The sequence below is a fragment of the Abramis brama genome, assembly GCF_963993115.1.
Source record: "Abramis brama genome assembly, chromosome: 4".
Taxonomy (NCBI): Eukaryota; Metazoa; Chordata; class Actinopteri; order Cypriniformes; family Leuciscidae; genus Abramis; species Abramis brama.
The window spans coordinates 740678-764710 of NC_139966.1; the positions used below are offsets into that span (position 1 = coordinate 740678).

General features: G+C 37.2%; 1 protein-coding gene across 1 annotated transcript in view; it reads right to left on the reverse strand.

Moving 5' to 3' along the window:
• LOC311081371 (protein NLRC3-like) overlaps positions 1-18424 on the reverse strand; it is a gene marked incomplete at its 3' end in the record, with an annotated part of 325193 nt that extends 306769 nt beyond the window's left edge. Inside the window, exons 1-5 of the mRNA XM_084111912.1 lie at positions 18315-18424; positions 5933-6013; positions 5714-5860; positions 5190-5240; positions 2480-4268 (exon numbers count right to left, since the gene is read on the reverse strand). Of these exons, the coding sequence (XP_083968038.1) occupies positions 2480-4268; positions 5190-5240; positions 5714-5860; positions 5933-5993 (2048 nt within the window). The 5' untranslated portion in view covers positions 5994-6013; positions 18315-18424. The remainder of the gene's footprint in view (positions 1-2479; positions 4269-5189; positions 5241-5713; positions 5861-5932; positions 6014-18314) is intronic.
• Positions 18425-24033: the final 5609 nt, after the last annotated feature.

Consider the following 24033-nt stretch of genomic DNA (forward strand, 5'->3'; position numbering starts at 1 on the left):
ACAATAAATATACAAGGTAACACATAAAAGTTACAGGTGAACCTCACAGTTGCAAAATTTCAATTGCAAATGTAGGCGACAGTATAGCCCCCGAAATTCTGGGTTCAGAAAACTTGCAAAATTGGTTAATCTTAAACTACAACTGAATGCCTTGTGAAAGAAAGGTGAGAAAAGATGGACGTTCACACACATCAAACAAAAACTATCCCCTTCTTCTGTTAACCTCACGAGGACGCCGACACACTGAATCGTTCTTTGTTTAAATTAGTTCAAAGTTACTGTTAGATTTAATGTTAAATTTAGATTTAAATAACAGTGACAAACAATTAAAAGATAATTTAAAAGAATGAATACTCAGGCTTGCATGTAGATAAATGTAGAAGCTAAAAATACAGGCTAATGCCACGAAACACAAAACAATCTGTAGTAGACGCCTACATGTATGACCACTTTCAGAAAATAAAAGCTTTATTGACATGACCATTTTATCGTATTTTTGTGTTCATTGAGTTAAACTAAAACCTTTTTATTTCTATTTATTTAGTTTTGCTGGGAAAATAAATATTAGACCGATTCTTCGTCTTCTTCAAAAAAGCTGAACTATAGGCCTCATTCTCTTAAATATTACAGATTAAAAAACAAAAGAAAACGTGCTGAGTTTCAGTTCAGTGTGTCGCGCTCCGAAGGAAACAGAGACAAAGTTATGTATGTATGACCATATCATATGTATGACCATAAATTACAGAGTAAGAGTTTACTCTCTTGGAAGGAAGAATAAATAGTGGTCGCACCACCGCCTCACACGCGCACAGCAAAAATTCTTGAATTGCTACCTTGATATCGCAGCGTGTTCATTATTAAAATAAAATACAGTCAACCAAACATATAAGACGTTACACTGCTCAATTTGAATAGTCCGTATTTCTGACGTTTAGAATGACCACCGCCTCACTGCTGTTATATGGGAAAGATGATATTTTACATCAATAATGCCAGTGAAGTACAAAGTTTATAGCCCAGTGAGAAATGTTGGCTTTTTTCACTTTAAATTTATTTATTTTGCATCTTATTAAGCCTGGTTTTATTTTAAATAAATAAACCTGAATAGGCTATATATCCATAGAAGCTGGCATGGCGTCACATAAGAAAAGAGAGATATTATATTATAGCCTAAATATTATTAATATTATTATTATAAACTAGGCTACATTTAAAAAAAGTTTTAAAAAAAATAATACAGAAGGAACGCAAGAACAGAAACGTTCCTGGTTCTGCTCGGAGTGAACCAATGGAATTTATGTTTAAAAAAAGGTTACAATAGCTGAGGTATGATAAAATGGATAAAAACCTTTTCTTATAGAATAAAACAATGATAAATACACCAGCACCACCTAGACATACAATTTGCCCAAAGCCAGTCTAAAGAAGTTATATTTCATGTTTGAGATTGATGCAACAAATTCTGAGATTCCTCTGAGGATTTTCCTCTGACTATTCCCTTTTCCAAAAACAGTCAATTAGAGCCACAAAGTGACCCTTGGTAAGAAAATGATCAGAGGACTTGAGAAAGTGTCACGTTTTGTCACTGTCATGTTTCTGTGTCTTGTCATGTGATTCCCTGTTTGTCATGTGATTCCCTGTTTGTCATGTGATCCTGCCATGTGTCTTGTCATTGGTTAAAGCGAGCAAGTTTCACATTAACATTAACATTTAATCATTTAGCAGACGCTTTTATCCAGAGCAACTTCTAAATGAGAACAATAAAAGTAATCGTAACAACAAGAGGGCAACAGTTTGTAAGTGTTGTGTCCCAGTTAGTCTAGCAAAGTGCAAGTTTTTTTTTTTTTTTAATAGAGAAACAATAGAATAGAAAAGCATAGAATAAAGTAATTAAGTGCTAGTATTAATGGGTCAAGTGTTGATGAACAAGATGCATCTTTTCTTGAAAATGACTCCAGATTTAGCTAGAGTTGGGCAGGTCATTCCATGTAAACAACATAACACATAACAGCCAGACAAAAAATGTATTTAAATGTCATTTTGACCTTTATTCTTATGAAAAAGAGGGAAGTCGATAATGTGTTTAAACACTAAACAAGAGGCTAAGATTTAGAAATCATCATGTTTAGCATCTGTGTGTTGATGCAAAAAAAAAATAGAAAGTAAATTTTGCATTTATAAATTGTGGGAACCCTGAATTTTTGGCTGTTGATTATTTTTTCATGATATTTCTTTAGGAGGCACTGTCTACCTCGTCTGTTTAGAGGAAACACCACTGGTTCATTCATACTACAGTTCACACAGGGGAAAGAGTCTGCAAGCCATAGTTATGAGACACCTTTTCATACACACTTTTGAACACAGTGAATCAGTGAATGTGAAAGTAAAACCTGAGTATGTTGAGTTGACAGTGTGAACAACAAGATACTTCCAACTGTATTTTAACTTTTAATTGTTGTGTAATTGTGTAAATACTCACAGGGCTTTTCTGCAGCATCTCACAGCTGGAACGAGTCTCTTGTAGCCTGCTGGTGATGAAGTGAACCTCTTTGGGTTGAGCTCGTCCAGCACCTTCTCTGACGTCAGCAGTGTGTAGGCCAGCACTGTGCACATCGAAGAGGAGAGTCCCCTTCCTGGATGATCATCTGGACCGAGGTATCTCTGGATTTCCTCATATAATGAATTATCTTTGAGCTCAAGTAAGCAGTAAAATAGGTTGACTGAAGCTTCATCTGAGATGTCCTCCTGTAGTTGTTGTTTAATGTATTTAGTTGTTTGTCTGATGCTCTCTGTGGTGTCTTCAGTGTCTGTGGTGTCTTCAGTGTCTTTGAGCAGGCCTTTGAGCAGTTCCTGACTGGATTCCAGTGAAATGCCCATCAGAAACCGCAGGAAGAGGTCCAGATGTCCTCTCTTACTCTCCATGGCTTTACCAACAGCCTTCTGCAGTAGCTCATGTAATGTGATATCTTCTTTGGGCTTATCAAAGAAAAACTGAAGCTCCTGCATGTTCTTGTTCAGGTAACAGAGGAACACATGCACTGCAGCAAGAAACTCTTGAACACTCAGATGCATAAAGCAGAAGATCTTTGACTCACGAAGTCCATCTTTCTTCTTAAAGATCTCAGCGATCATTCCTGTGAACTCTGTCTTTTTACTAACATCAATACCACATGATTTCAGATCTTTCTCATAGAACACAACATTTTCCTTCTTCAGCTGTTCAAACGCTAGCTTGGCCAACTTTAATATCATTTCTCTATTTGATTGTAAGAGTGTTTCACAATCTCTCTCTTCTTCTTCATCGTACTTCTGGTTCTTCATGTTCATCTGTATCTGCAGGAAGTGAATGTACATTTCAGTGAGTGTTGTGCTGATGTTCTCTGCATTGTTCTCGATGAGGATATCCTGAAGGACTGTGGCCGTGATCCAGCAGAACACGGGAATGTGGCACATGATGTAGAGACTACGAGACGTCTTAATGTGTGAGATGATTCTGGAGGCCGCAGTCTCATCTGTGATTCTCTTTCTGAAGTATTCCTCCTTCTGCTGGTCAGTGAATCCTCGCACCTCTGTGATCAAACCCACATGCTGAGGAGGGATCTGATTGGCTGCTGCTGGTCGTGAGGTCACCCAGACGAGAGCTGACGGAAGCAGAGTTCCTCTGACCAGACTTGTAAACAGCACGTCTACAGATGATTCTCTCTCAACAGTGTTTAATGATCTACTTTTAAAATTCAAAGACAACTGACTCTCGTCAAGTCCATCAAATATAAATGCTAGCTTGCATTCCTTATATAACTTTGATTTCTCCAGGTCCTTCAGGTCAGGATAAAATTCCAGCAGAAGCTTATGGAGACTAAACTCTTTATTTTCCATCAAGTTAATCTCTCTGAACTGAAGCATGAACACACAGTCTATATCCTGATTGGCTTTTTCTTCTGCCCAGTCCAGGATGAACTTGTGCACAGAGACAGTTTTCCCAACGCCAGCGATGCCCTTTGTCAGCACAATCTTTTCCTTTTTCTTCAATTCTCTAAATATATCATTACATTTGATTGGTTTGTCCTGTGTTTGTTTGTTCTTGAAAGCATCATCCATCTTCCGAAACTCATGTTCCTGATTGACATCTGCCATATCTCCCTCTGTGATGAACAGTTCTGTGTAAACAGCTTTGAGATCTGCTTCATTTTCCTTTTTGCCCTCAAATATACATTCTGCTTCCTTCTGCATGTTGGCTTTGTGGTTTTCCAAAAACTTCTGCAAATTCTCTGTATTAAAAATAATGTAAGCAAATTAAATTACAGGAAAAAAAGAGTTTTATTTTTAAGCCACACTTTTTATTAGGTGCCTTTACTATGTACTAACATTTAATACAAGTCTATGGATTTACTGTGTAACTACACTTTGTTCTGGATGATTCCCACATTTCTGCTAATGAGCTGAGTTATGGGTTTGGTTAAGGGTTAGTTCACCTCAAAATTGAAAATTGTGTCATCATTTACTCACCCTCAAGTTGTTTTAAACCTGTATGAATTTCTCTCTTCTGCTGAACACAAAGAAAGATATTTTTAAGAATGTCGGTAAACAGACAGACTTGGGTCCCATTGACTTCCATAGTAGGAAAAAAATACTATGGAAGTCAATGGGACGCAAGTTACAGACATCCTTCAAAATATCTTTCTTTGTGTTCAGCAGAAGAGAGAAATTCATACAGGTTTAAAACAACTTGAGGGTGATTATATGATGACACAATTTTAAACTTTGAGGTGAACTAATCCTTTAAGGGTTAGGATTATAGGGGTCAGAGTTAGCTTTTGGGTCAAGGGTTGGGCTACAGATAGGGCTAAAGTTAACTGTCACTACAAATGTTAATTAAATGCATGTTCTTTAAATGTAATTCCACTACGGAGGCTGTTGAATGCCTGATTCTGATTGGCTGACAAACTTTCTAAGGTGTGCAAATATTGTCCAGGAAATGCACAGCTAAAGTAGTTCCAGGCAGGTCTAGACAGACACACACACACACACACACACACACACACACACACATGCAGATGTGACCCACGACTTTATCAAAAATAGTTTTACTTTACAACTGAAAAGCTACATGACATTTCTCTTAATTCATAAATACATCCATCATGTGTAAATCGTTTAAGACCTCTATAATGAAGAAATGATGGTTGTACCTCGTTCTAACTGTTCCTCTGGTGTCTCCTTCGCTAAGGTTTTTAGTTGCTCTGTGAGGAAAGAGAAAATGAGTAAATTTATACAAACGAAAGAGACAATAGATACAATTTCACAGAAGAATAAAGTGACAAGTACCTAAAGCATTTCTGAACAATATGGCGACACATTAAACTTCCTTAAGAACAGGATTCACAACTACTGAGCATTATTTCATACATTATTGTTCATAAGCTGGGGATATTTTGGGGATATTTAATTTAATTTTATTCTATCAATCAATAAATTCCACTAGAAACAAACTTTGTTGTATTATTTTAATACTGTGAAGCTGCTTTGATACAATCTGTATTGTGAAAAGCGCTATACAAATATACTTGATTTGATTTGATTTGATAAGCAGTGTGTCTCAGAAAGCACAGTTATTGTGTCTTTTTAAACATTACAGTTTATTATATTATATTTTCATTATATGAATTGTATTATAAGCATTATTATATATATTTATTTATATCTACTACATTACCATGTCCTGCAGTGTTGTAGATGTAATTGTTGAAGGTCACTGAGCCTGTGATGGTGTTATCAGTGACTACAGGAGCATTTACATTTCCTCCTGTCCCAGCTTTCACATCAACACTGACTCCAGTGTGAGCATTGCTGCTCATCTGGCCTGGAATAGAGATAGAGAGATTAATTACATTGCTTAAATCAATTAAATCTTAAATTTGTTAATCACTATTACCTCCTTTTTTGTTTTCCAGCTCATCTAGTGTGTTATCATCATGCTGTTCAACAGATGCCATTGTCCTTTACTGACTTACAGCTGTTAGACAAGAACACACACGTCTATAATGAATCGTATGTTATCAGGCACTTTCCAAAAATACAAAAAAAGAGCAGAGTATAAGTGCTGTCAATCGATTTTTGGTCATTTTTTGGTAATCGCGATAAACAATAAAGTTTTTAATATATTTTGATATTGTGATACTTTGACATTAAATTTCCAAAATAATGTAGAAACAACATCAAGACACAAAACAAGACAGAAAAGGTAGATTGGCAATAGGCCTATAGGTAGATAAATCTTCAGGATCAGAGCCAGGCTTTTTAAGAACTGGTGTAATAGCGGCTGTCTTAAGGGCCAAAGGGACATGCCCAGTAGCTAAGGAAATGTTAATAATTACGGTTATAGCAGGACATAAGCATGTGAAGTACATGTTTAGAACTTCAGTAGGCAAAGGGTCAAAGAGCATGTGAAAGAGCTCATAGACATGATTCATTTCAAAGTATTATCTATGCTGACCGTTGTAAAACTAGAGAAGAAAGTGGAAAGTGAATTTTTAAAATGAGACTCGGTAGACAACTGTGATGCAGGCAATGTAGCTCGACGTGAAGTCGGACACTTTCTGGTTCCCGTAGTGACCACTCACGTGGTGTTTGCATACTTTACCACAGCTGAAGTGAAATAAATGCAATATTTGCCAAATAATACACAGATGTTTCAGAGACATTTTCATTCAATACTTTATGTAGCCTACTGCTTCATACAGCGTCTGTTTGAACAAGAATAAAGTTCAACATAAGCAACTATCAATGAAGTGGAGTCGTTTTTTAAACAGTTTTAATTTGATAAACATGACACAATATAACATGACAACGACATGAAAAGAGTGTTCACTGTTATAATAAACTGATTTGAGAGCTTTAGAGGAACTAAAGGTGTTTGAATAAACACGAAACACACGTGATCGTTGTCATGCGGTGAATCCGGCCAATCGTGGAACAGCTGTGTCGTCATCAGCCCTCCTGCAGCCGCTCTTGAGGAGCTTCGCTGGCTGAGTTCTCCGGCTACTCTCGAATTGCACTCGCGGTACTTTGATGGCATACAGTCACGTGGCGTCGGCGCTGTATCAAGTCGGACAAAATTTCTAACCAGCATGCACTGCTTCAAGTCAGCCGCCGATCGGTCTGCGCAGAGCTGCATGAAGTCGAACAAGCCTAATTTTGGACTGGAACGCAGCACGAGACCGCGCACATCAACGCGCTTCAACAGGAAATCATCGGCAGCGCTGCATAGGATTTCTTCAAGAATGTCTCCAAAGTGTGTATTTGGATGTGAGGGAAAGCTTACCGTGTTCAGCTTCCCAAAGAACCCAGCGTTAGGAACAGTGGATGCAGATTGTTTTTCCGGGGCAAAAACGAGTTGTGTAAGACTGTTTGTTCCCTGCATTTTGACGATGCTTGTTTTATAAACAAAGCCCAGATCGACGGATTTGCAGATCATCTAATGCTTAACGCCGCCTTCACACTGGCAGTTGAAATCAGCTCTGATACGGCAGCGAAACGACCGGAAGTCATTCATTTCCTATGGAGATTCGCAGACCGCATGCGAATGGGTCCGAACCAGATGCGAACGAGTGCGGTGCGAAAAAAATTGTGTCCGTTGGCCTTCCGGATGCGTTCAAAAAATTGAACTCTTGCAAAAGGCTACGGACGGTTTCTATCCGAAAATCCCAACGGAAGTTAGCGTTGCTATGGTACTGATAAACAAACCTGGATTCTTAACTTTTAATAAAATAAATAATGATTTTATAACGATTAGTTGTCATGTCATTTTTTTATTTTCATGATGTTTTAACGTTATTAGGGCAGTTAATACAATTAAATAATTCAATATTTAAATATACTCGCTTCCGAGGCTTCCGGCCACTGATCTATATAATGACATATATATATATATATATATATATATATATATATATATATATATATATATATATATATATATATATATATTTATATATATATATATAATGTCATTCTATATAGATCAGTGCTTCCGACGCTTTTCACCGTTGTGTACGACGTACGCTGGGGGCGTATTGCGTATTACAGAGCTGATTTCAACTGCCAGTGTGAAGGCGGCGTAAGGATCGAGCAGTCACAATGATAAAGGTTTGCGGTCGCAGGCGGTGAGTAAAACTGGTTCAAATGTCTCTGTGTGTTGTTGTTAGCTATCAGCGCGTCAGCACATCGTTAGCTTCGCCCAGAGCCATAGAGAGAATTCTCTCTATGGTTCTGGCTTCGCCCACACGGCCCGCCTCCAGCCGCTCGTTTTTTTCCGGAAAGACTTGGTACAGCGGCAGCCTATATTTCTTTTATAAATATAATAAAACTAAAGACTTTTTGGAGATATGAAGGATGCGATACTACTCTATAGGTACTCAAGATTAACAGGAGATTGAGTGAAAATGAGCATTTCACCCCCCCCCCCCCCCCTTTAATGGCTCGTTGTCAAAGTGACCACTAGGTGTATAAATGCAAGTGACCACTAGGTGTCACCGTTGAGACGGGTGTCGGATTGTTTCGAAGCCTTGACACAATATGGCACATTTGCTTCAACTGTTTCATTGTTTCACGAAGCCTCGATCAAGTATTGTCAAGTATTTTCAGAAGAGCAGTCTTAAATGCGTTAAATAACGTCTCAAATGAACTTGAAGAGTTATGAGAAAATGAGATGCGCGTCAGATCTGCGTCATATGTGGCAGCAGCTCTTAAAGTGACAGCAGCCTAATAAACCCGTTGATGTGATGCCTTTAATGTTAATCAAAGAACAAAGGTAACGGAGATTGTTGTAGCAGAGAAAATAATAGCTTTAAAAAGGATTCATTTATATTTAATTTATGATTTATGCAGTAAAGACTGTAAAGTGTTTGATAACTTTATTCAGTTTCTGTAGGCTATATGTCCTTCCTGTTAGACAGGTAGGAAGGCCACAGGTAAATGTGACATTTATTATAATGGGTTTATGTGAAGATTGTTTTAAGTTCACTTATATTAAAAATTTATATTTTATTTAAAGCCTAACAAATGTTGAAATCAATAGCTTTTAGAGATGAATGTCTATAATTAAAGTTTAAAAAATCATTTATCATAGAGACATCAGTAGCTGTATTAGTTCTTTAATCTTGCACTTTTCAATATTTAAATTTCAATAGTTGAAATTGCATTTACTAGGACTCATGGGATATTATAAAAAATAATCCAAACTATAATAACCTATAATAGCCTAGCCTACATATTTTAAAATTGTAGTAACACTTTAGAATACTGTATCTTACTTACTGCATAACTAATAAGGAATTATTGAAGTACTAATAGGTAATTCTTCATTTACTACTTCACTATTGTTAACTACTAAAGAAGTTGTGTTAACTAATCAGTATGTAATATAATTTTATTGTTGTGTTAAGTAACAGTTAGTTAATCAATAACTAATGAATTCTGTCATACCTCTTGAAGAACTACTATTAATTATCTACTAATTAAGGTTCAAGAAAAATAACTAAGAAGTAACTAACATACAATGCCGATATGGTGCATTTCTTCAGCGAAATACAGGTTTGTGTACGTTTTATTGAATCTATAAAATCATTACTGTGCTGTAAATCATGTTATTTTATGCAAGGCAACATACAAGGACACAATGTCAGTTAGCTAGCTAACAAGTCTGTCTTTTTTGCGTGATGGACACGCCTGATTCCTTGCTTAAAACAAATGTTTTTATTTCTAAAGATCCTAAAACATCAGATGTTAAAATATGTTCTTAGAGCTGTGCACTGTTTGTTTATGGGCAGGTTATGGAGTCAGTAACAGCATATTTTGGCTATGAGTGAAACTTAGGGCGGCGGTCTGGTAATTCTTTATTAATTACTAATGAGTTCCCTATATTTACACTTTAGAATACTGTATCAGGTTCTAAGTAATTCCTGAAGAATGATCTAATAATTCTTTATTAATTACTAATAAGTTCCCTATATTTTCACTTTAGAATACGGTTTCAGGGTAAAAGTAGCCTAATTCCTGGATAATTATTTGATAGTTCTTTATTAATTACTAATGGGTTCCCTATATTTTCACTTTAGAATACTGTATCAGGTTCTAAGTAATTCCTGAAGAATGATCTAATAATTCTTTATTAATTACTAATAAGTTCCCTATATTTTCACTTTAGAATACGGTTTCAGGGTAAAAGTAGCCTAATTCCTGGATAATTATTTGATAGTTCTTTATTAATTACTAATCAGGTTATTAGTAATTCCTGCAGAATTATTTGACAATTATTTATGAATTACTAATAAGCTCCCTTTCAGTTTCCCTTAAACCATTTCAAATGTTTACATGCTTTCTTCTCTTTCCCATTTTTGTTCGCTGAGGTGGAGCTGCGATGAAATATTGTTCTTGGAAATACTTTCCAGCATATCAGTAATGAAAGTGTACATCTTGCGTACGGTGCTCGGCAGTGATCAAAAAGGATTTAAACAGTGGATTTTGAATCTCTTCTTGTAAACTCAGAGATGTGGATTCAGACGGCAGTTAAATTTCCACAGGAACTGTTTGTCAAAAAACAGTAGGTAATTTGGCCAGGGATTTTTACGCGGGTTGGGTGAGTAAAAACACTGACATTATGGATTCGGACAGCACTAAAATCACGACTTAACCCTTTAAAATACCGGACGAGCCCATGAGAAACAATTAGCATCCGAATAGGACTTAACTGACAGTAGCCTATGCTTTCACTGGCCTTTGAAAGCGCTCCGCGGATGGCGCCGTCTTTTAGAACAACTATTCGCTGTATCGCTGCCATAGTTTGAGCAAACTCCACACCACAATCATTCCCTTTAAATAGACTAATTAAGCCTTTAATGGTTTGCCAGCTGATGTACCTTTGGATAATATAATTAAAAATCTAACAACAATCAGTGTAATGCCAATTTTATTCTTTGCATGAAATCACTTAAATTAGCCTAATTGAACACTGTCTGGGTGTATTAAAACTTCTGAATTGTATTCGTATAGACCTGCAACAGTGATAAGGTAAAGCTAAGAGCGGTCCAGACCAACCTTACGAACGTATGACTTACAGAAGGTTAGAAACTAAGAACGTTTCGGGAAACGCGTATTAGCGATAAGGTACAGCTTAAGGTGTAACTTAACTATCTCATTCAATGCTTTCAGAATCTTTAAAATTTAGTTTTTTTTTTTTTAAATGAACGTTTTAATGAATATATTGAACAAAAATGAATTATCAAAACATATTATTTTAGCTCTACATACAAAATAAAAAGTCTACATACAAAATCTACTGTACATACAAAATAAAAAGGCACTCTCCCTCTACATTTCCCAGATAAGTTTAAACTAGCAAGCAGAATTAATAAGAAGTGATACAATACCTTTTAATTACCAATAGAAAATGAAGTCAATCCCTGATTTTGCAATGTCTTTTAGTAACGCACAGGTAAAAAGTCAATACTAGAATGATACAATACCCTTTAATGACCCTCACAAGGATGAACTGGTAAGCAAACTAAGGTACAGTTGCTGGCGCACAGCAGATAAGTATAGGTCCCGCTCCACAAATAGTTAATAACTGGTGAGTTTGAAACCACTGTAGAAAAAAGTTCCTCTTCAGAACCAGTTAAACCAGGACCATTTCAGAAGAACAAATGAAACCTGTTTTTCACCATTCATGAGAGTCAGCCAGTCTTCAACACACACACACACACACACGCACACACACACGCACACACGCACAGGCATGTTCACACCTGTAGGGGTATCCAGAAAGCAGGTTTATTGTATGTCTCAGAGAAGGCATTTCAGGGTTAGTTACTTCAGACAAACTTCAGAGGTTTTCAACACAAGTGTGGAAGCACAGATTATGTGCCAATTCATTATAAATCATTATTATTCAGCCCTTCTTTTCCAATTTCACAGATCTACTTTCAAAAGTGAGAAAAAAAATATTTATGGGCACTTTATTTTGCAATTGGAGTTTTTTTTTAAGTTATATTTCTATAGTTTGTTGTCTTCAACATTTAAGAGTGTTAATTTAGTAGAGTAGAAATGCTGCTGGTTTCACTGAATGACTCAGTTAAAGAGTTCATCATTTAGACCAGGGCTCCTCTCTGGATCACGGAATTTACACATGAAAACGGAATTCTCTTATACGCGCAGAATCACACTGAATTTGCATATATTTTGTTGACATATTCAATAAACGATTTTTTTTTTACTTCCTTCTCATTTTTTCAGTTTAAAACAACAAACCTAGAAAGGTCTCTATAGAGAGACATCTGTCAATACAGTTAATATACAGGGATGCAAACAGCGCGCTTTTCGCTTTTTTTTTTAGACCAGGGCTCCTCAAATCCGGTCCTGGAGTTTAGTTCCAACCTTAATTAAACACACCTGACCCAGCTCAAAAAGTTCAGAGCACATGATAAGAAATACTGTTTGAGAAATCACAGACTCACTTATAATACACAGATGCTACGCCACTGCATCTAAACTCTGATCTGCTTTGTTATTCAGTCATTTCAAATGAAAGGTTAGGAAACAGTTTCTCAGGAAACGCTGATGAACTTTTCAGAAGTAGTTTGTCAAGTTTACGAATATGTGATTTGCATGCCAAAAGTCTATCAAGCCCAAGATTTTTATAGTGTTGTGCAATGTTTGATCCCATAGTGTTGTGCCTTCACACTAAAAGGTGTGGATTTGTGAGATTATTTTTTATTTTTTTTATTCTTTATGTGCCAGTTGGGATTCATCCAGGTATATAAAGTATTTGTGTCACTGTTTAGTAGGTTGCAATTCATTCTATGTCGTTACGTGAGTGTGGCTCAATTTGTATAGTGATGATGCTAATTGGTGTTTTTTTAATCGGTGACTACAAGTCCCCCTGTAGTCAATAATGTTATCCCTTAAAACTCATCTTTGATCATCAAAATGAAAGGTATAATATATAATATGATAATATTTAAATGGCATATTTCTCATGTCTGTGAGGCAAGTGTCCTATATGCTGAGTTTCAGGTTCATTTGTGACGTGCTCCAGTTCTTCTTGCTGTCAAAGACGGAGCAACTTTATGCACTTAAGTTTATTTTGTTTAACCCTTAGGTATCGAAATTTGGTACCGAACAAGCAATGTCGGCAAAACAAAGCAATTCGGTCGGTACCTGAAAAGTATCTAACTCGATACCCAGCCCTACCACTCGTTCAACTAAGGCTACATCTACATTAATCCAGATACATTTCTCTCCGTCCACACTGAAAAGCAAAATTCACCTTTATTGCGCATGCGTAAACCCTCACAAAAGCTCACTGAGGTGATACAGATGGAAAAATAAATAATAAAGTTCTCGCGCAATTCTTCTGACAGGATAATTTTATTTAGCAAAATATATCACCCTTCACCGATGGCGTCCAGGTCGCACTCAGTCACTGTTTGGTCTAAACGCTAAAACTGCTCTCATGTATTGTCACTGGACAGCAAATGTGAGTAAATTCTGTCATCTTTGCAGGACTGTGATATGAAGAGTGTGCAAAAGTAACATATTTTAGCAACTGTGTGCAAAAGGCTATGGTCATGTTACATTTATTTTATTATTATAGTTGTTCAGTGTTCTGTTCAAGTGTTGCGTCTGCTGAGTAGGCGGAGTTTAATCGGAAGTATCGCGAGTTCGGTGAAAATGACGTTTGGCGGAGGTGAAGTGGTTGTAGGCGGAGTTTCCTTTGCAGCGCTATGTACGTAGCAGTTCGCCGCGAGTCTTCAAACTGCACGGGCAGCAGTAACATTAAGCTAATACGGAAAAGTTACATTTATCCTACTGTAAAAGTTGTGGAAGCATGCGAGTTATGCTTAACAATCATAAAAGTATAACTCAATTTCAGCTGCATTCTGAGTCTGACAATGCCATTCGTTTTTATCCAAGGCCATAGCAAGTGTTATTAGCTTGGGGAAATACATCTAGTGAAAGGACATTTTAAGTCCATGTCCAGCTCTAAATTGTAAGGAATTTATATCTTTGATTTCATAGTACACTTTACAATAAGGTTCATTTGTTTATTATTCATATTAACTAACATTAACTAATCATGAGCAAAACATTTGTTAGGCTACTGTAGGCCTATTTGTTTATCTTAGTTAATAATAATACAACTTTTAATTGTTTTTTTCATGTTATGTCACAGTGCATTAACTACTGTAATGTTAACAAATACAACTTTTGATTTTAATAATGTTTTTAGTAAATGCTGAAATTAATATTAACTAAGATTAATAAATGGTGTAGAAGTGCAGTTCATTATTAGTTCATGTTAACAAATTTAACTAATGAAACCTTATTGTAAAGTGTTACTGATTTCATGATAGCTAACACTTTAATGAATACATACATAACATTTATAACATCAACTAAACATGAATTCCTCATAATTACCTACTTGATTATCTCTTTTGTTTGGTAAAGAAAATAATATTTTGTAATATTATCATCATTTCCCTATTTTTGTTTGATGAGTTATTCTAATTGTATCAACATCTTTTCATTGGTAATGAAGAGGCTCTCTGACCGACTGCTGCTCTCCATCGAGCGAGATATTCCAAATAATTGTGAGTAAGTCATTAAAATACATAAAAAACACAACAGACAAACGGGTACTGCTCTAAATACAGGTGATTTATTTATTTTTAAAAAAAAAAAGTTTTTTAAAAAGTGCCCTTTTTGGTCCTTCCACTGAGTGAACTTGACCCATGACTCTGGCTTCTTTACTCCTCTCCTACTTACTGGACATTAATTGTGTAAATAATCCTCTAAGGTGATTTAGAACCGTAATAGCAATCTAAAGAAAGGTTGTCAGCAAGATGGTAGAAAACTATACATTTATTGTCTATTCCACCCACTGCTACTTATACCAACGACAGAAATAAGCGCAGTTACAATAGCTTAATATGTGGGAGAGCGTTGCTATATATGGTGATAATCAAAAGTCAATCAAAACTAGTTGGCACATTATTTGTAATTGAAAATGTTTAATGACAAAATATTGTTACACTTAAAATAGTTACAAAATAGATGTATGAGATGATAACTTATACCATTAATTGTACCCAGCATATGTAAAACATTACCTTAGAGATGGATAGAGAGAGAGAGAGAGAGAGAGTGTAGAGAGTAAGAAAAGAGACAGAGCAAGAGTTACAATCTTCTTTTATCCTTTCTCTGACCATGACTTTAACCCAACTGTGAGACATTCAAACTGACCAATCATATAATTACAACTCCCCCCACCGAACTAAAGGCGTGACAGATCATAGACGCCCGAAGTACACACATCTTGGCCTGCAGGCCTTGGTCACTATCAGCCCCTCTGTGCCTTAGGAACTCCAAATGGTCATTGGGGAAAGAGGGGGTGGAAAACAGTAAAGCAAATGTCTTTGTTGATTTCAAACATCTTGGATAATTTTTTTCAATCCTACAACACTGCACAATGGAATCGCTCTTTAGAACGTCTGACTCATAATGGTAATTAATATGATTAGCCTTTTGCTTGACTATGTTATAATAATGTGCTGCTAATGTTACACAAACTACTTTACCGTTCACCATCTCAGTCTGTCTTCTAACAATCATCAGAAATGCTTTGATCAACTCAGAACGTCAGTGGAGAAATGCTTATAGTCCATCATAACATCGTAATATACATCATACACCTGCTATATTGCTAAATATATCCAATTTTTCATATCAACAGAAAAATATAATGAGATACCCTGGCTTCTCTTGAGACTCCACTGCTTCAGACTATAGTTAATGATGTAAAAGCCCACCGGCAAGTTGACAATATTGGCTACAAGGTAGTTTGAGACTTTAAACATAGTATACATTTTAAAATATTGCTGATTACTTACAAAGCACTAAATGGTTTAGCTCCGCAGTGCTTGAGCGAGCTCTTAACGCATTATAGTCCTTCACGTCTATTGCAATCTCAAAATTCTGGCCAGTTGATAATACCTAGAATATCAAAATCAAGATCCTTCTCCTATTTAGCACTAAAACTCTGGAACAGTCTTCCTAACATTGTCCGGTAAAAGTTTAGACCCTGAATATAAGATGACCCCATTTTTTCAGATGTATTTTCAAGAAAAAAAACATTGTCTTATTTTCGGGAACAATACGATAATTTTATATATAAAGGTTAATGTGCCTTTATAAGGTAGTTGGTGTTACAGGTGTTTGGCGGCCGTACACCACTTACATTACTTACCCACCCTTTGTAAAATAGATAAATCACTTAGTTCAGTTGGACAACAGATGCTACATGCTGTTTTTCAAAATTCGGGAAAAATGAGAATGCATTCAAAAGCGATGTAATGCCCACTTATAGATAGTGGCTCCCTGATGCCCGCAAGTTATAGGCCTATAGACAGAGTAAGAGTGATCGCAAGGTGAAAAGCAAGCGTGCATTCATAAGCATGCCACCTCCCTTTACAGTTATGAATGAATGAATGAATAAATGAATGAGGCATTTATATAGCGCTTTCATATGTACCACTGTACACCCTAAGCGCTTTACAATCATATCAGGGAATCTCTCCTCAACCACCAGCAGTTATCCAGCTTTTGGCAAGGAGCAACAGCTCATTTGCATTTAAAGATACACACAAAACCGCATGTTTTTGCCGTGGCGTAGGCGATCCTGCATTGTCAGTGTCCACACTGCTTATTTGGATCCAGATGAGCCAGAGGAAGTAGCAGCAGGTGTTGCAGGGCCGTTCTGAACATGGGGAAACGAGATGGTGCAATATGCACCCTTAAAATTATGGAAAGTCCGTACTACAGTCCGTAGCCTTTGTGTGTACTTTCCGTAGTGCAAGAAATGTAACATAGGTAATGTTAGGGCGGGGGAGCACGCTATATCAAATGACCAATCTTTGTTTGACTTTGTTTAACAGACTATCCTTAACTAAAATATTGCTAATTTAGCTTAATATTCACTCTAGGAAGAAAATGCAATTGGCAAATGTGAATTTTAAATAGCATATTTTATCATTAAAATACCTTTAACATTCATGGTGATTTGAGGGGGGCGTCGTAGTAAAATCTCTAGGTGTGAAGTTTTATGTACATGTTGCTCACATATTACTCTAGCCCTGTTTATGGTGAAATCAGACTTTAGCCATTAATATGTTTTTAAGCAACTGAAAAAAGCACAAATGTCAGGGCATGCCAAATCTTCTTCAGGGCCCCAAAATGCCCTTAGGGCCCAGAGGGTTAAGTTCATGCCTTTCACTCCTTAGTTGTCGGGTATTGTTTGTAGCTACGCTTTGGTTGTGGATTCTTATCTCTCTGTTTGGATCATATTGTGGATTTATTAAATACTATTTGGATTTATCTTGCATGGATTGCCTCAGGTCATTTGCGTTTGAATAGTGCTTGCTCTCCTTGGGCGTGTTCACTTTAGGACTTAATGAGCTGAACTGAGAACAGCTGACATCTCTCTCTTTACATACAGATTACATAAACAGAGAATGTTTGTTTTTTATATAAATTACTTCATTTAAAAGAAGAGAATTCAAGCTTTAAAAAGACATATCTCTCGTGCCTGTGTAACTGAGTATTCGCTGAGTTACAGTTCATTTTCGGACTCGTTTCAGAATGAAACGACTTCACTGACAGAGAGAAGGCAGGACTCACATCATGTTTATTTTAGAACAACATGAGGGTGAGGAATTACTGGCAGAATTTAAATTTTTGCGTGAACTAACCCTTTAAATCTGCTAAAATTACTTAAAGGTGCAGTGTGTGATTTTTAGCGGCATCTTGTGGTGAGGTTGTGAATTACAACCAACAGAAGTTACGGTGGCTGACAGGAAAATATGTCGTCTGAGACAGCAGAGAGTAGCCGGTTAAGATATTAGTTTAGGGCTACTGTAGAAACATGTCGGCACATTTCAATGTAAGGGGAACCCACAGTGTATGTAGATAGAAATGACTCATTCTAAGGTAATAAAACACAACGGTTCATTAAGTAAGGTCTTTTATACACCACTGAATACATAGATATGTATATGATATTGCATTTCTGTCAACAGATCCTCCTAAATATTACACAATGCACCTTTAAAAGATCAAATAATTGCTTTGAGGTTTGTTAACAATCAAAATGTTATACACAATGTGTCAATGCTGTTTGATAAGTCTAGATCAATGTGAATGGATTCATGACACTGTTAAATCTATATATGTCAGTATTTTATGAAGTAGAATTTACTAACCACGAATAATGATGATGAAGATGAGTCTTGTTCCTCCACTGAACTTGAACTGTCTTGAGCAGAAGTTGCTTTGAAACTCCTTTCAGTTCTGTGTTTTCATAAAGGACTGTGGAGGGGGAAGTTTTCTTCAGAACTTAAACCGGTTATACCAGAACTTTCCCAGAAAACTAATAGAGCCAGTTTTTCAAAAGGACACGTGACATGAGAGTGAAACTTTGTAGAGAATCACTGTCTGCCATCAAAAGACCCACACGACATATCTGAAATTACAGGTAAAAAGAGACAAACAACACTGAAAAGACAGACAGCACTGAAATACTGTATATAGTTCAGAGACAGACAGACAGGTAAATAGACAGACAGCACTGATATATATAGTTAGGAGAGGTAAATAGGGTAACTGTCACACACACACACACACGGGCATCATGAGGTGTGTTGGACATCGGCTGCGTCTGGATGAAACCGATCGGAGAGAGTTGTGCAGGCAGGGAAGAGCTGAAAACTGAGACGTGAAGTCGGACACTTTCTGCTTCCCGTAGTGTTTGCATACTTTACCACAGCTGAAGTGAAATGAATGCAATGTTTGTCAAATACACAGATGTTTCAGATACGTTTCCATTTAATACTTTATGTACTGCTTAATACAGCGTCTGTTTGTACAAGAATAAAGTTCAACATTAGCCTATACTATTTAAATACCAATGTAGTGGGGTCTACCTTTCTTTATCAGTTTTGTTTTGATAAACATGACGCAATATAACATCACGACTACAGCAAAAGAGACATGTCATTCTGTTCAGCTGTGCACACCTCATCATCTTCATGCCTTTCACTCCTTAGTTGTCGGGTATTGTTTGTGGCTATGCTTTGGTTGTGAATGCTAAATTTCTCTGTTCGCATCATACTGTGGATTTATTAAATACTATTTGGATTCATCTTCGTCTTCCTCATCATGCGTGTGCTTTGTGCAACCAGAGACGTGACAGTAACACTTTAGTATGGGGAGCACATATTCACTATTAACTGTAACTTTTGCCTCAATAGACTCCTAATTTACTGTGTATTATTAGTTGTTTAATAAGGTAGTTGTTGTATCATCTAAATTTAGGTATGATGTAGGATTAAGGGATGTAGAATATGATCATGCAGAATAAGGCATTAATATGTGCTTTATAAGTACTAATAAACAGCCAAACTGCTAGTAATATGCTTGCTAACTAGTTAAAAGTGAGAATTGAACCCTAAAGTAAAGTGTTAATGTGAATAGATGTGTAAAACTCAAAATAAACCATACATTAAAGAAATAAAATATAAAACACTGTCTTTGTTCTCATTTCTCATCAATTCACACTAATACAGAGAAACTTTGAACTTAAGTAACCATCATTTTACATATTTATGTATAAATGAAATACAGAAAGAGAAGAGCATGGACCTAAAATGGCGCAGTTACACAGATCAGCACGTGCGAGCATACAGCACATGTGTTAAAGCTAATACTCAATTAGGCTAATATATTTGTACACAGAACATGACAAATCCAAATGAACACACACCTTGCACTATTTTATTCCTACAATTTTAATCCCTCATTTCTTTGATCAGACCTCTCACTTACCATTCTTTGCTTTTGCTCTTCTTAAAAAAACATTTAAATGATCTTAGGTGGACTTCCTTATTTGAGAATTATAATTTGAAGTTCTGTGTTGTTTCAGATTCATCTTAGAGAGATAACAGAGGCCATAACTCTGGCAAAGTGTCTGCTTCCGGTCGCCACAGTCGGGGAACCAGGTTTTGTGCTCCTGATCAATACTATAGACAAACGGTACAACATTCCCTCTCTGTCCTATATTTCCCACATTGCTTTCCCTAAATGTACGAGCATACTTACGATGGTGTCATGTTGGAAATGAGAGATGCCAAACATTTTGCACACATGGGGATTGAGAGAGGAAAAACATACAAATAAACATTCAACTGGCCACAAATAGAAAAGGAAATAAAAGAAAGTGTACAGACGTCGATAGAGCGGTTATTGAGACACTTTAACCCTCTTGCTGTTCTGCACTGTATTTATTTTCTGCATAAATGAGAAATATATGTTGTACATGTATTTTTGTGGCTTTCTCTGCATTTAATAGCACCTGTTGGCAAACGGAGAGTAAATAAGCCACGCTCATACAATCTCCAACACATTCACAATCATTTACAAATACATTTTTATAATCCCACATCACAAAGTATGTTTTACAAACTAAGAAACAGCTTAAGTTCAAAACATATCATCAAATATAAATATAAGCAATATTATCATTCGATGGCTCATTGAGCCGCGAGACAACCTCCTCTCTATCCAGAAAATGCTGTTAAAGGTGACGCACACATCAGTCATGCTGTAGGAATGTGCAAACGGCTGGAGGGACGTTTCTCTCATAGTTGGAGAAAACAACAGAGAGAACCTCTAAATCCTCTGACCAAGCAATCGTTGAAGCAGAATTTAACAGACACTGTTCTTGTGGGGAATTCATAAGGCCAATGTTCCCCACTTTAGTAAAAGTATCTGTGTGTGCCTGGCACTAGCACACCCTCTGAAAGACTTCACAACACCTCAGGCAATGTGGTTACATGTTGACACACATCTCTGAGACCAAGCAATGTGGACATGCTGGTTTTCTTGAACAAGTGTAGTATGAATGCTGAAATGTGATAGCCTAGAAATCTAGACGCACCCTAGCGGCAGCAAAATGTATTTCGCAGCCAGGGTAGTCTAGCAACTCTCAATAGACCTTCTAGCTGCAAAAACCTAAATTGGGTCAGGCCAATCACGTCGTGTATAGAGTATGCGGGGGCGGGCTTAACATATGACGACAGAGTTGCGACGGCTGCCACTTGAAAACAAAGAATGGCGGCTGCTGATGGAGAACAACAGTCTTTCGAATCGGCTTTGTCCGCGACTCTGGAGGACTTGGAGTTAAGTTTTTCTTTGAGAAAAGAGCAAAGAACGGCACTTAAGTCATTCTTAAAAAAAGGAAGATGTGTTTGTCGTTTTGCCGGCCAGATTCAAAAGTTGAATCTATCAACTAAGCTCCGCTGGTGGGAGAACGCTCTGGTTGGTTTAAGCGCTGTCCTATTGAGTGCAGAGGGAATTTGAAAGACAGCCGTTTATCCGCCCCTCGGATTGAGCCGTGTCTATGGAGAGTTTCCAGACCTAACATCTTGATGTAGGTCTGGCTTGCCAGGCTAGAAATGTGACTAAGCAAGCCTTGCTAAGAAAACCATAAGAGAGCATAGAAGTAACTCCACTCTGTTTCAAGCGTATTTGTTTACCTGAATGTTCTTGATGTTTTTAGGTTGATATAACTATACCAAGTGGATCAAAGTGTTGGTAATAATAAATACCATAATAAAAAGCCATGAAAAGGACTTGCGTTGACTGACACCGAAGCACGAGAACAGTTGCCGCCTCTCAGATGCATGTGATCCCGACTTCAGTTCTCTTACACAGCTTATTACTGCACTTGAATGGTCAAATACACAGTTGTCAAAATGCACATTGTGTGGAGTATTCACATAAACACAGTCTGTTATCAGATGTGTAACAGTATATTAGAGCGGTGTTCATATTCATTCTTAAAGGGAGTCTTATTAAAGACTTATTAGCAGCATTAGCAGGACCAGCGAGCAGCATACAAGAGGCACGGCAAGAGCGCGCAAGTGTTTTTTCTAGAATACTCTGTTCTCCTGTTATTTCAGTGCTGCATTTTAGTCAAGGTAAGCCTATCTTCGATTCTCTGCTTATTTTGTATTTTTAACTTCACATAATTCTGTATTTTAGTTAGACGCGTTGCTACATTAAACAACAGCCGCGAGTGAAAATTATTATTGCAGTCTAATTTGCACTTAAGCCTTGCTCCTAGCAGTTTCGATTTCGAGTTTCGATTTCGAAACCTATCTATTCCGTGAGCACTTAACCTCATAAAAAATAAAAAAAATAAAAAAAATTCCTTTCCCTTTGAAACATCACTTATCAGGCTTATATGCTACTCTGAATAATGCCTGAACTTCGTATTTTGAGCACTTCTTGCGTTGTTGTTGTTTTTGCCTCTTCATGATGACTCGCTTAATTTAGTCCTAATTTGTAAGTCGCTTTGGATAAAAGCGTCTGCTAAATGACTAAATGTAAATGTACTTATTAGCTAATGTTAATCCAAAACAACAACAACAACAGAATATCACTCACTGCTTTTAACTGAATCACTTCTGTATCTTTAATATTGATCAGTTCATTATCAGATCAAAGAAAGCATCTAGGAACGCTACTTGCTGGAAGGATCCAGTGAAATAATCCCAGAAGGTGCTCTTTGGTTGGGTTTCAGACATATACTATGGAAAGGAATCCAAGGCACTTCTTTTGGTCCAAAAAGTTAAAAGCCTTTATTCACAGCATAGCTATCACAAGAGAAACCTCTGTATACTTTGTAGTGGTTAACAAGATGATGGGTCCCCCTGTAATGCTTCTTTTGGTTTCTTCTAAAGCCTGGAACACACCAAGCCGACGGTCGTCATCTGCCAGTTTTTGTGCGTCGGCCGACTAAGTTTTCTCAGTGTGTTCCTCACGGTTCTGCACTGTTGGCTGAAACTGGTCCTCGTCGGCTGATGTTGAATCAGCGTCAGGCCGTCGGTGAGAGGGAGAACTCTGATTGGCTGTTCAGCTTAGGCCTAGTCCACATGGACACGGGTATTTTTATAACCGGAGTTTTTCCTCGTGTGTTTAAAAAAAAAATCCCGTCCACACATGCTCGGTTTAAAAGAAATCTCCGCCTACATGAAAATGCATTGTCAAGAGCATTCCACACCAGCAGGCGGCGATCGTAAAGCCACGTTGGCCAATCAGAAGCCTGAATCAGAAGCAAAAACCCCGGTTTTACTGTCTACACGACAACACTGCAGTGTTTCTGAAAATCCTCACCCTGAATGAAAAATGTTCGGTTTCAGTGACCTGATACTGCGTTTCTGTGTGGACGAACGGCCGAACCGCGTAAAAAAAGTCACGGTTATAAAAATACCCGTGTCCATGTGGACAAGGCCTTAGTGAACGAGTCAGTGCACGAGAACAACAGCAAAACAGCGAGCAAAGAAGGCAAAACGGTACAGACAGAAGCTATTTTAATGTTACGTCATATTACCTGAGTGTTCCTTGGCGAATATTTCAATATTAACACAAGCGGAGTGGAATAAAGAAAGTGTTTAGCAGGATTGATGTTCAAACGGTAAGCACGCACTGCTTTGTTTATGGTTTGTGTTTCTGCAGCGTCGGTTTCCCTTTTTGAATGACGAATATAGACGAATATATCTGCAGAAATAAACAGTCGTCTGATTTACACGCAGGAGCAGAACGCTTGTTCTAGCTGACAGTCGGCTGTAGTTCTCTCGCTGTGTTCAAGTGCAGCTCTTTACCCCGACGCGAGGCGACAACACAGTCGGCTTTCATCAGCGCTAGCTCGTCAGCGTCGGCTTGGTGTGTTCCAGCCTTAACTCTACTGACTAATTACATCTACAGCTGTGATTTATAAAGCTTGAAATGTCTACTTTAAACCAACCCATTCAAAGACAAATACTCTCTGTGAGGGACCAAGCAGTCAAAGGCAAAGAACGCAGGATTTCCAAACAAGAAATAATTTAATATATGCAAAACACTTGAAAATTGACTGAATCG